A 13,608-nucleotide genomic window follows, 5' to 3' on the forward strand; every position below is an offset into this window, starting at 1 on the left:
CTTCCCTCTACTCTTCTTTCTCTACTCGTCGTGTTTGCAAGTGATAAAATGACCTTTTTAGGTCTAACTTATGCTTTAGAATGTTTACATACCAAAAAAACAAACAAATTTCAAAAAAATAAAAATTTGGTGCTTTCTAGATGCTGACTGCCAGTTGAGTTTGTCTGATGTGATTTGGCGAGTCAGCGGAGTCTGCAACTTGGCGAGTCATTTTTGACTCGGTCAGAACTTGGCTGAGTCCAAGGCAAGAGGCCATTGGCCTCATTTTGCTTGGCTTGCCTCGGGACTCATTGAGCCTTTGAGTGTTTAGAAAATAGACAGTGATGCTCAAGTAATTTTGATAACAATAACTTATTACAGAAATTGAAATTGAAATAACAGAAATAACATTCCAGGCAATACTTTTTCACTAAACTCTCAAACAGAATTGGTTTCAGAATTAATTTTGGATCTGAAATTAAATCTTCATGAAAATATGAACTACCATATCATTAGATTGCATTACAAAGGCTTTTCAAACATACCCAAAAGATCTGGTTGACTTTGAAAAATTACTGTACTTGCAACCAGCTCCAGCAACCTCCCAATAAATGGATGCCACAGACAAAAAGAGATTCCATTGCTGATAACACTGTGAGACAATGCAATTATTGACTTCTATTCTCAGATTCGGCCAATTATATTCCATTGAGAACTCCAATTTGATCACAGGCTACTTCACTTCAACAACGTAGCCATCTATGCTCTTAATGGCTGCACTCATTTAAGGTTATATAGATTTTAAGATTTGGCGCTAACATTCATTATTGGTTGAGATGTGGACTTTTAAAGTTAATTGTTGTTATAATTCTAAATACTTAGGATGAATATTGAAGTTCCTCTATTATGTACTTCATAGTCATTTGGTCATGCTTCACATTCTAGATATTTTACATTTCATGAGCTATGCAGTTTCCCTTCCAACTATTTGACAAAATAATTTTCCTAGATTGTTGGAAAATTGTTTGGTATAATTCCTGGACTGAAAATAGAAGTAGAAAATTGCTTAGTATAAATCCAAGAATGAAAATAGAATAGCATTCCATTGCTTATTAAACAGTTTTGCATTTCATTGTCAAATTACCTTTGGAACGTAATTTTGGATGGCAATGCCAATAATAGTTGGTTAACCATTTACATATTTTATATTGCATGCCTCATAGAACTGTGCAGCTTTTTACTAGTAAGTTAGTATCTCGGTTAACATATTCCCTCATCTTGCTCACATCAGGATCTTGGTAATCAAAATGTGCCAAGGTTTGGATTTCATACTAACATTTGCAAAATACATTCAATAAGATTAGTGGGGAACATTACATTTTGCTGCAACAAAAATCACAACCCTAAGGGTGTTCAAAAGTATGCGATCTTGATTAGATGTTTTTTATTTTAATTGTAGGTTGTTTAAATGAAGTAACAGTAGCAACACTTTTGAGCATTGGACACACTAAATCTCAAAAACAGCAATATGAAGTTAAATACAAAAGTAACTGTTTTCGGTTTCTCTTTCGATTTACTTTACCTTGTTAGTAAAATTTGATTTTCTACATTTAAAATAAGGATTCTAAAGATAAAGAAATTACAAAAAAGTTAATAAGACATCAATTTTCACCTCCAAAAGTGGTACATCTTGCAAAAATTGCTCATAGAGATCTCTTTTGACCATTGTAGTGCTCATTACTATTGTTTGGAATGTGTTCCTATCAACTGCCCAAAGCATGCAGTCTGAGAATGCCTGCTCAGGAAAAGAAGGTTGATGAGAAAGCTAGGAACAAGAACAAACATAAGCATTCTTCATCTTTTTCCAGATTTACCTTTATGGTTGCCGCTCTTGGAGCATTGTAGAGCAGAGCAAGCTCTCCAAAGCTGTCACCTTTGCTATATCTCTTCACCATCCTTGAATTTTTCTCATTAGATCCCTCTATCCACACATCACAAGTCCCTTCCTGAAAAGTAAAGATGACTAGGCCAATTAACACCTTAAAAAAGCCAAGAATTTATCTAGAAAAATACAAACAATTATTTAAGGCTTCTCCTTTAATCATTAGGCAATTAGTTAATCTGCATTGTATAAAGACAAAATAGATATAAATGATATGAATTAAAAACATCCCTCCTTTATTTTCTTTGGATCTATGGTCTGATTTGGGAAAAAGATCAGGTTGAACGGTTGTTATTCATAGGAATTAGCACAAGTGACCATATTTAAGAAAATGTAGAACAAAAAACAAGTGATATTAGATATTAATTTAATTTTAAATACCTCCAACATGAAGAAGTGATCCCCTGAGTCACCTTGCTGAATAATGATTTCCCCTTTTGCATACTTCATCTCTTTAGCTACACTAATAACCTAAATATTCAAACAAAACACCTTAGGTTCAAAAAGTGAATAAAACATGTGGTATTGTCAATGTATTGAATTAAAAAGAGAGTAGAGATCCAAATTTCACATGTCACGGTTAGAATCAGAGAGTATGAAGTTTGAACATCATGCGATACACTGGAATATATTAAAAAAGGAATAAAAACAGATTGGTAGTTTTTTGTGTATTTATTTTATTCTGTGGTAACCAAGGAGTTGTATGAAAATAGGCAAAGAGAAAAGCAATAAAGTTCAATATGGAGATGGAATATTCCTAGGGAGTAAAGCTGGTTATACAAAATGAAATATCAATAAAAAAATGTACTTGATATCCTTTAGCAAGATTCTATGCAGTAGCTTACAATTTGGGTTTGCTCTTTATCAAGAGATTTAAAAAGGAAACAATTATGTAATGCTTCTTCTATTCTCTTCCTGCTATCATCAACTTTTGGAATAACCTGCAATAAAAGAAAAAAATGAAGAGAAATATACCACCAATATCACAGCTCTCAGTGGACAATAAACTGGATGACATAGATCTCAATGACAATTAGTCAAATGTACATTTAAATATTTTAAGAAAATGGTTATTGGAATCAGCCATAGTAATATTATGAAGTATCAAGTATAAGTTGTAGAAAAAATTACTTTTGGTTTTACTATGAAACAATAATGATTGTTTTTGTTTTGGAAAAAAGTAGTTAAATACTTACCGTTGGTTTGAATTGTGCAAAATCTAATAGAGGAGTGCATTCTGCACTCACAGAGTTTCTTCTCTTTGCCAAAAGTGCAGTGGGTCTGCATCCTATGCTTTCTCTTCCGCTCATGTTTCTTTTGAAGTTTCTAGTTGATTGTATCTCAGAACCTTTAATTGTATTTCTTTTGGAGTTTCCAATTTCAGGCCTTTTCGTAATCTGAGGGAAAAAAATCACATAATGACAAGGGGAATCAAACTTGCATCATATAAGTGTTTACAAAACCCTGTTAAAATCTATCTTAAGTAAAATCTTTATAGTAACAATGATGTCACAAGAATTGAGAAGATGGGAGATTAAATACGAGCATATGCAGTGACTACAGTAGTGGATCACTGTGAAAAGAGATTGTCTTGCTAAAACGTTGAGCTTTATCCATTGTTAGATGCACCAAAGTGCGAGTAGACATAAGAGCACTTAATGTAACCCATTGATTGTTAAACTTTGTTTAGAAGCCCTGAAGTGATGGTAGGAACATAGCAACACTTTATGTAATTCATTGACTATTGAGCTTTATGTTGTTAATTCTATAGCTCTGATATCATATTTGTTCTGGACTACAGATCGCCAGATCTTGTAAAGCATAAATATCCTTAAAAGGATTTACCTCTTATGTAACCTTATATGTTTGATCATATCGGCGTCTTTCCTTGGAACCATTCAAATGTTCCAATTTGCATAGGTTATAGTTAGTTTATCTACTAACTAATTGTAAATCTAGGAGATGCCACTCTTGGCAACATAGATAGGAATTTGTATAGAGGACCAGCCTAGCAAGAGTCGTGTCCTTTCCAAGGACATGCCTCTTGGGTGCCTTATAAGTAAGAGATAGGAATGTGGATAAAGAACACACAAAAATACAAGACGTCTGCTCCTTTAGCATTCCCTGCCTCATACAAATTACTAGCAGAATTAATTATATTATTGCAGAACTATACATCAGCCAAAGGATACTGTGTCTACAGCATAGGATCGATATAGGTCATCTTCAGCAAAGTATAAAGGCTTTATATCAGATTTGGAAGTTCTGAATTTGTAGAAACTTTACATGGTATTAGAGCTCTAGTAGTCAAACCTAGCTTCTGCAAATTGACAATCAGATTTAAAATATCTAGCAACACCTTCTACCTTCAATGGCTAGCACAATCAGATCTGAAGATAGGTTTGATGGAAAAGAACACTTCTTTGCTTGGAAATTCAGAATTATGATGATTCTTGAAGACAATGATGTAATACAATTTGTTGATAAAGAATCCAAGCAACCTGATGCTAATCCTCATAAAATTATATGAATTAAAGGCCATGCAAATCATATTAGATGGGGTCAAAAATGAAACATCAGACAACATTGCATATGATGAATGCATTGCTAAATGCATATGAGGTTAAAAATGCAACTAGAACCCTTGCACTAAAAAGGCAACTGAATCATATACAGATAAAGAAGGGAGAATCTATGAACCCTTCCTAAAAGTGGCTAGTCTAAGAGATGAACTTGCAAGTATAGGGACCATAATTTGTAATGTCCCCATTTTAGCAGTTGACCAAGTGTGTGTGCGTTAGCCTTGTTCTACATGGTCCCGAGGGCTAACGAAGGGTTTAATGGGATCTTGGAGTGTTTTGGCCTAGTCATTTCCAGTTTGGGCCAAAACGAAGTTGATTTACTCAGTTTCAGGCATACTTACTATTTTTAGTAAGTCAGCAGGACACAGTGCAGGTCAATTTTGGTGATTGGATTCGATACTCCTCGGTGAGAGCTTTCCGATGATCTATCACTCGCATTATTCAGAGTTCGATTGCTAATACATTTTAATGCCTGAAGTTTTATTAAAGTAAAGTCTAATTTAATTGTAAAATATTAAAGTGTTACTTTAATATTTATTTTATGGTGATGTGTACCCAAGGGAGACATAAGGGGTATTTTAATATATGTTTTATATTACACATCTTTTATCCCACATTGCCCATATGAGTTGAGCGGACCCGTGGGAATAGAATAAAAGGAAGCATCTATGGCTTCATTAGGCAGGTTGAATATGAGAAGAAATTGGTATGTGAGTTGCAGCTCAGTTCTTGGCATTTGAGGACGTCTATCCTCTCTTGTAACATTCTAGACGTCATTCCCTTGGGGTTTGGCCTTTGGAATTCTCTGTTTTTGGCTTCATTATCAGGCAGTTTAGTTGCATTCCCGGCTACAGGCAGATTTGGTATTTTGCTCATATCTTCTTCACTACTTGTCCGACGCTTATGCCGCTTTGAGGGAATGGTATTACGAAGGTAGTGGACTGATTGAAGGACAAAGTATTGCAGCAGCAAGTTCGTAAGCATGGGCTGGAGTATTATGACAATATTGCTGAAGTAATTAGTGAGTTGATAAATCTGCCATGTATTTGGTTTTATGAATTCTAAAAATAACATTTTATTAGCAGCAGTTCATTTCCACTTCGCATATTATTGTAGTTCCTTTCTTGTTTATGTTGTATGATACCAATTCCATGCATGAAACACAACAAACAAATAAGCGTTTGATTTCCGGAGTTATAAGGGGTTTTAAGAAGTTGAATGCAAACTGTTTGACATAATTCCTTTCAGCAATTTGGTTTAGTTTTTTGGGACATCCAGGGGTGCCCATTACATAATTGAAGAGAAGGAGCTAATACTTATTGCTATATATGGGTTACCAAATTCATGGAAATATCCTCACAAGGAGGACTTTAATAGACTTAAAGGAGATTGTCTTCAAGAAGAATCTAGGAAACTTAATAAAGGAAGAAAATGGAAAACCAAAGATGAAAAAATTCATGTTCTCAACACAAATTCCTATAAAGGTAAGAAGAAGCACTTCAAGAAGAAGGGTAATCAAAGAAATGACAAACCTAAGAAAGATCTATCCAAAATAAAATGCTTCAAATGTGAAAAATTTGGACACTATACATCTAATTGCCCTGAGAATACAAAGCGGCAAGTAAATTGTACAAACGTTACTAGGAAAGAAGAAAACTATGATCCTGAGAAACGTGTATTGTATTTTGCACTATCAAATGAAGTATCAAGCATAGCATGGGTAATTGATAGTGGATCATCATGACACATTACAGGATATAAAGAAGTACTAGACTCAATATCAGAAGAAGTTAATGGCAAAGTTACCATAGGTTATAATTCCAATCATTTAGTCAAAGGAATTGGGAACTGCACCTTGAAACTGAAGTCGGGTATTTCTCTCCATCTCAAAAGAGTACTCTATGTACCAGGAATAAAGAGGAATCTAATCTTTGTTACAACACTTGAAGGTGATCGACATAATGTTGCATTCATGGATGGTAAAATGATGATCCGGTCTAAGAACTCTTCATTTAAGAAATCAAAGTTGATTGGTCAAAGAAAGGGATACTTGTATGAATTAAACATAGATTCTATTCAAGCCTTTATTCATGAAGCTGCTGATAGGAATAAAATGCGGCATAGAAGGTTAGGACATCTAAACTTCAAAGCCTTATCAACTATGGAGAAAATGGTTACTGGTTTACTTAAGTTGAATAAAGATCATTCAAACATATGCAAAGGATGTGCTCTGGGTAAGAACACCAAAAGTCCATTTCATGATAGCACTAGAAAAAATAACAATGTTTTGGAATTAGTCCACTCATATTTATGTGGACCTATGTTTGTTCCTGCTCTTGGAGGATTCTGGTACTATATACTTTTTATAGATGACTTCTCCAAGAAAATTTGGATTTACTTCTAAAAACATAAAGAATCAAAAGAAATCCTTAAGAGATTTAAAGAATTCAAAACCTTAACTGAAAACTTATCAGGATACAAAATTAAAACTCTTAGGACTGATAATGGAGGGGAATATACTTCAGATTTGTATAAAGAGTTTTCTAAAGAAGCAAGAATTAAGAGGGAGTATGTTGTTCCTTATAACCCATAGTGAAATGGGGTAACAAAAAGGAAGAATAGAACAATTATAGAAGCAGTAAGAGCTATGATATTTGATCAAAATTTAGAATATTATATGATCCTAAGAAACGTGTATTGTATTCTGCACTATCAAATGAAGTATCAAGCATAGCGTGGGTAATTGATAGTGGATCATCATGACACATTACAGGATACAAAGAAGTACTAGACTCAATATCAGAAGAAGTTAATGGCGAAGTTATCATAGGTTATAATTCCAATCATTCAGTCAAAGGAATTGGAACCTGCACCTTAAAACTGAAGTCGGGTATTTCTTTCCATCTCAGAAGAGTACTCTATGTACTAGGAATAAAGAGGAATCTAATCTTTGTTACAACACTTGAAGATGATGGACATAATGTTGCATTCATGGATGGTTAAATAATGACCCAATCTAAGAACTCTTCATTTAAGAAATCAAAATTGATTGGTAAAAGAAAGGGATACTTGTATGAATTAAACATAAAATCTATTCAAGCCTTAATTCATTAAGCTACTGATATGAATGAAATGTGGCATAGAAGGTTAGGACATCTAAACTTCAAAGCCTTATCAACTATGGAGAAAATGGGTACTGGTTTACCTAAGTTGAATAAAGATCATTCAAACATATGCAAAGGATGCGCTCTGGGTAAGAACACCAAAAGTCCATTTCATGATAGCACTAGAAAAACTAACAATGTTTTGGAATTAGTCCACTCATATTTATGTGGACTTATGTTTGTTCCTTTTCTTGGAGGATTTTGGTACTATATACTTTTTATAGATGACTTCTCTAGGAAAACTTGGATTTACTTCTTAAAATGTAAAGAATCAGAAGAAATCCTTAAGAGATTTAAAGAATTCAAAACCTTAATTGAAAACTTATCAGGACACAAAATTAAAACTCTTAGGATTGATAATGGAGGGGAATATACTTTAGATTTATATAAAGAGTTTTGTAAAGAAGTAAGAATTAAGAGGAAGTATATTGTTCCTTATAACCCATAGCAAAATGGGGGAGCAGAAAGGAAGAATAGAACAATTATAGAAACAGTATGAGCTATGATATTTGATCAAAACTTAGTATATTATCTCTGGGCAGAAACCTCTTGTACTGCTGTTTATATTCAAAACAAAAGTCCTCACTCCCACCTTAGAGATAGAACTCCTAAAGAAGTCTTTAGTAAGGGTAAACCTAATATAAGCCATCTTAGGATATTTGGGTGCCCAATATATATACATGTTCCCAAAGAAAAGAGAACTAAGCTAGAACCCTCCGGGAGGATAAGTATTTTTGTCAGGTATAATGAAACATCTAAAGCATATAGAATTTTCATGCCTAGTCAGAAAAACATTGAGCTTAGTAGGTATGTAATATTTGAAAAAGATTTAGCATCAAAAAAGGCCTAAGTTCCAAAGATCCCACACATTTACCTAGTTCTGAAGAAAATCATGAATCTGAGTTTCAAAGGGAGAACATTGAAGAAATTGAAATTGAAATTGAAAATCTTAATCTTGAGGAAACTCAAAATCCTAAGAAAAGACCACTTTGGGCCATTAAGACTATAGAGGAAGCATAAGACTTCACTGCACCATTTGGAACCTTCAGAAAATGAAAAAGACCCAAAAGATTTTCTAGTTATGCAACAAACATGAGTGATTTATCTAAATTAGAACCAACCATGTTTCAGACGCTATTAAACATACAACTTGGAAGGATGCTATGACAAAAGACTACCAATCCATTATTAAGAATGATGTTTGGGAAATTGTTCCAAGGCTCGAAGGAAAATCTATTGTTTTTTCTAAGTTTATATTTAAAATCAAGCATGTTGCTGACAGTAGCATTGAAAAATATAAAACCAAATTTGTAGCTAGGAGATTCTCTCAGAAGGAGGGAATTGATTACAAAGAAACCTTTGCTCCAGTTGCCAGATACACCTTTATAAGGGCAGTCCTAGCTATTGCAACATTGAAGGGATGGAAAGTACATCAGATGGATGTTAAAACAACATTTCTGAATGGAAAGATTATAGAAGAGGTATATTCAGAACAACCCGAAGGATTTGAAACTCATAACCCTAAAGTTTTTGTTTGCAGGTTCAAAAAAGCTCTCTATGGACTTAAACAAGCTCCAAGGGCAAGGTGTGAAACAATTGATAAGTATCTCTCCAGTTTAGGATTCTTCAAGAATGAAGCTGATCCAAATCTCTATTATAAAAAGGATAAAGATATGATAATTTTGATACTATATGTTGATGATTTATTAATAATAGGTGATGATCATCTTATAGATCAATGCAAGAAAGATCTAATCGAAGAATTTGAAATGAAAGATTTAGGACTCCTTCATTACTTCCTAAGATTGGAAGTATGGCAGATTTCTGATAGCATCACACTTAATCGAGGAAAGTATACTTTAGACATCTTGAAGAGATTTGGAATGTGGAACTGTAGACCTATGTCTTCTCCAATGGAGACAAATCTACACAAACTTAAGGAAGCAGCTGCACAATCACCCTCCATAGATTCTATTCTTTATAGATAGATGATTGGGTCTCTTATGTACCTGGTAAATACAAGACCTGATATTTTCTATGTTGTTAATGCTTTAAGTCAGTTTATGTGTGAGCCAAAGGAGATTCACCTGGTTGCAGTCAAACACATCATGAGATACTTACAAGGCACTCTTAACCTTGGGCTCAAGTATGAGAAAGTTGACTTGGACTTAAATGGGTACACAGACTTGGATTGGGCTGGAAGTGTTATTGACAGGAAAAACACTTCAGGATGTTGTTCCAATTTAGGCTCAGCAATGATATCTTGAATATGTAGAAAGCAAGCATCAGTAGCACAAAGTTCCACAAAAGCTGAATACATTGCTACAACAATGGCCTCTGGGGAGGTAGTTTGGCTCAGAAAGTTACTTGTGGGATTATTTGGTCAACCCATAAATCCTACTATTATTCATTGTGATAATCAGAGTTCCATCAAGCTTTTTGTGAATCCATTTTTTCATGCCGGGTCCAAGCATATTGAAATTCCTTACCATTATGTAAGAGATAGGGTAGATAGGAATACTGCAAAATCAGAATACATTTGCACTGTGAAATTAGAATACTGTAAAATTAAAATTAGAAGGCAATTGCTTTTTGAGTTGTAACAGATCATTAGCCAATTTTTGATATAAAGGATCAATGGTAGAGATAGGAGCTTGCTGACCTTTTCCCTTTTGTAGATCACGACTCCATTTTCCTGAACTAAGCAAGTCATCTTCCACCTCGATAGCCAAAGTTTGTGCGGCCGCTAGATTAGCAGGTCTTGTCCTTCGTATTTGAAAGCTTACGTCAGAAGGTTGAGCACTGATGAAGAAGGTCATTTGATTTGCTTCAGTGGGTCTTTTGTTGACAGGAATTCGATTCACCGTCTGATTAAAACGAGCAATGAATTCTCACATTGGCTCATGAATTTCCTTCTTCATCTGAGTCAACTGGGAAAGGAGCAAATGTTCATCTTCAGCAGTCTTAAATCTCCTCTCGAAAGCTTGAATCAAGGTTACCCATGAAGTAATTGAGCCAGCTGGTAGCTGTCCAAACCATTCAGCTGCGGCTTTAGTGAGTGTTTCAACAAAAAGACGGACAGAAACATCTTCATGTTGAATTGCAAGAACACTGCTTGCTGTAAAGAATGCACTTATATGCTGATCAGTAGTGACTTTTCTGTCACCAGAAAACTTGGGAAGAATTTTTCGAGAACCAACGAGCATGTCATGTAATTGGTTCCCTAAATCTAGAGGACCAATAGCAGCTCCCCATGGGACTGGTGGCTGTGGTGCTTGATGTGCCATAGTCGGAAAAATGATATTCAAGGGCTGCAAATTTATAGCTAAATGTACAAGAGTACCTGGCAGAATCAAAGCTTGAAAGGCCGCAGGAGAAATAGTGGCCTTATTTGGTGAAGAAGACCTACTAACAGACTTGACCTTTTTCTTCTTCTTAGGAGTAACTGGCTTAAAATCTAACTTCCGAAGGGCTTCAAAATCTTCATCTACCAAACCCTTTTGTCTATCAACCCGGGTGTATGGTTTGTCAGCCAGCTTAGTGGTTATTATTTATTTTCCCTTGAATATGACCGAGATTCTGTTTGTTTCTTCTTGGAATGACCACTATTCTTTCAATAACTACAACGTTCTGATCAATAGGGGCTCTTCGCAAGATTTCTCCGAACTCTTCTTCTTCTTCAAGAACTTGATTCACTTGATGATATTGCTATGCACTTTGTCTACACCTCCAAGCTAGAGTGTTCAAGTCTGAGATGATATCTTCCTGGGTGTCTTGAAAGCCGAGGTTCGGTTGGAGAACAAGAAAAATGTTCTCATGTGGAAGCACCATTGTGCTTCATTGCAGCCAACTGTCAATCTTTCTTGTTCAATCTCCCCAGCGGAGTCGCCAAAAATCTGTTGGTAAACAAATTTGTCACCGTAGAATTTGCCCAACGGAATGTGTGTGGCAAACCATTCACAACAGTTAGATAGGCCCTTGATATCTAGCCTTTCTTTGCGTTTAGAGGGGCAGCTCCCTCGTAAAATGAAATTTTGGATTTTCAATAAAGATAAGAAGAACTTAGAAAATAGAAAGGAAAAACATTGATAGTGAATGCACCACACACCTTCAACGTTTTCATAAAGATGATGTAAACTATTAATGAGAGCAATCAAGGACTACTACGCTTGAGAACTTTCACCAACACAATGCCAATTCAACCATCCACAAATACTCACATCATACCATGAAAGTAATCATAGATGAATCAACACTTTAACAATTTAGATTCCTTGGAAAGAGAATGCCAAATGTACTTCCTTTTATTTCTTGCACCAAGAAAGAAAGAAATAACTGATTACACAAAAACAACAATTGTACACACTTTCCAAAAATTGCTTTGTTATCAGAGCATAAGTGTTCCCTATATCCAAGTCCAAAAAGTCCCCTATTACAATGATTTTTAGGAATTTATAGCCAATCTAGAATAACCAACTTTTCGGGTTCGTAACTACCCAATAAGTTAGGATTTGGACATTAGGAAGGCATTTCACAACCAATTCCAACCTTTTATGAAGTTGAAACACAACATCCTAACTATGGTTACAATAAGTGACACATGTCACTTTCCACCATCGAATACATGTTCTTCAACAATTTTGGATTCTTTGACAATTTGCAATCTTACCGATTTCACTGACTTGTTCCTTCATCACTTCCATATATATATTCGTCATCGCGAAGCATCAAATTGTACTTACGAGATTAAACTTTACACCTGCCTACATTTTTAAGCTTAGTGGTTGCAAGAATAGTGAAGTCTGCAATGTCTCTATAGGCATTGGATCGATCCACTATCATTAGATTTCAAAAATAACTAGATTTACCATATCCTTCTACTGCAAAGTGCCCACTTCCCACTTGAGTAATAGTGTGTTGTCCATCTGATTGGGAGTTTATAATCTCCCCTCCTTCATTTCCTGTTTCCAACGCATTATGTCAATCTCCATGTGCGGCTCACATAGTTCTGATTACATCATCTATCACCATTCTTATCATGAAATCATTGATCAAGAAACCTACATCGCAACCTCTACAATTCTGGATGCTCATGGGTTGGTCACAATAAACATAATGCAATTCGGGTACATAGAAGACATTATGTCAAATGGTTTGTATGTCATGTCTATGTTTTGACATTGAGCCTTCCTAAGATTCATCTTTACACCTGCAGCCTTGCCAATGATGTGTCACATCGTTTGTCTATGCTTTAGTTGAGGGTGAATGCATTCTGTCAAACAGTTCACTTGCCTTACATTTGCTGCCTATATTTTATTTCTCATAAAGTTGTTCCTAATCATGTGAGTGTGCGAGTACAAGGGAGTATTGAGCTGTAGTTCCACCAAACAGTTGACAGGCTTCCATGATCTTCGATATGAGATACATGCCTGCCCAATCACCAGTAATGCTTTGTTAGTTTCATTAAGTACATGTAAAACCATTGCCATTGTCAGTATCATCTTGCGTGAACTTTCACAGACTGGGAATGTTTCAATCTAAGGCATTCCCTTCTATATTTTCTTGCCTTAGCTGCAACTATGGCTTTGCTATTTGTCTGAACTACTTGGTTGTCAGACAAATCTTCAACATCTTCTGTAGGCATGTTTACATCTAGAATGGCAAAAGTATGTGATAAAGACTTTGTGGGGGCTAATGAATCTTGTTGAAGCGACTTACCAACCAACTTATATCATTACAATGCAAAATCCCTTCAGCACTTGAATACCAACCCACTGCTGCAGCTGTAGAAGAATTGTTGACAAGATTCTTTGAAGAATCTAATGCATCAGCTACTGTTGACACTTTTGGTGATCGCATGTCTGAAGAGACTGTCGGTGACTGGACAGTAGGCTGAGGTTCCCCTGTTGTGCTCAACTTCAATTCTAACTCCTGCTTCAAT

At 35.2% G+C, this 13,608-nt stretch overlaps 1 protein-coding gene across 1 annotated transcript in view; it reads right to left on the reverse strand.

Moving 5' to 3' along the window:
• LOC149550748 (uncharacterized) overlaps positions 1–13,608 on the reverse strand; it is a 43,240-nt gene that overhangs the window by 25,274 nt on the left and 4,358 nt on the right. The window contains exons 3-7 of the mRNA XM_089789580.1: positions 3,118–3,318; positions 2,767–2,862; positions 2,303–2,392; positions 1,854–1,985; positions 1,652–1,774 (exon numbers count right to left, since the gene is read on the reverse strand). Coding sequence (XP_089645706.1) covers positions 1,652–1,774; positions 1,854–1,985; positions 2,303–2,392; positions 2,767–2,862; positions 3,118–3,231 — 555 coding nt within the window. The 5' untranslated portion in view covers positions 3,232–3,318. The remainder of the gene's footprint in view (positions 1–1,651; positions 1,775–1,853; positions 1,986–2,302; positions 2,393–2,766; positions 2,863–3,117; positions 3,319–13,608) is intronic.

Source organism: Cupressus sempervirens, chromosome 6, assembly GCF_028749045.1.
Source record: "Cupressus sempervirens isolate cs-2001-9-10 chromosome 6, ASM2874904v1, whole genome shotgun sequence".
Classification (NCBI taxonomy): Eukaryota; Viridiplantae; Streptophyta; class Pinopsida; order Cupressales; family Cupressaceae; genus Cupressus; species Cupressus sempervirens.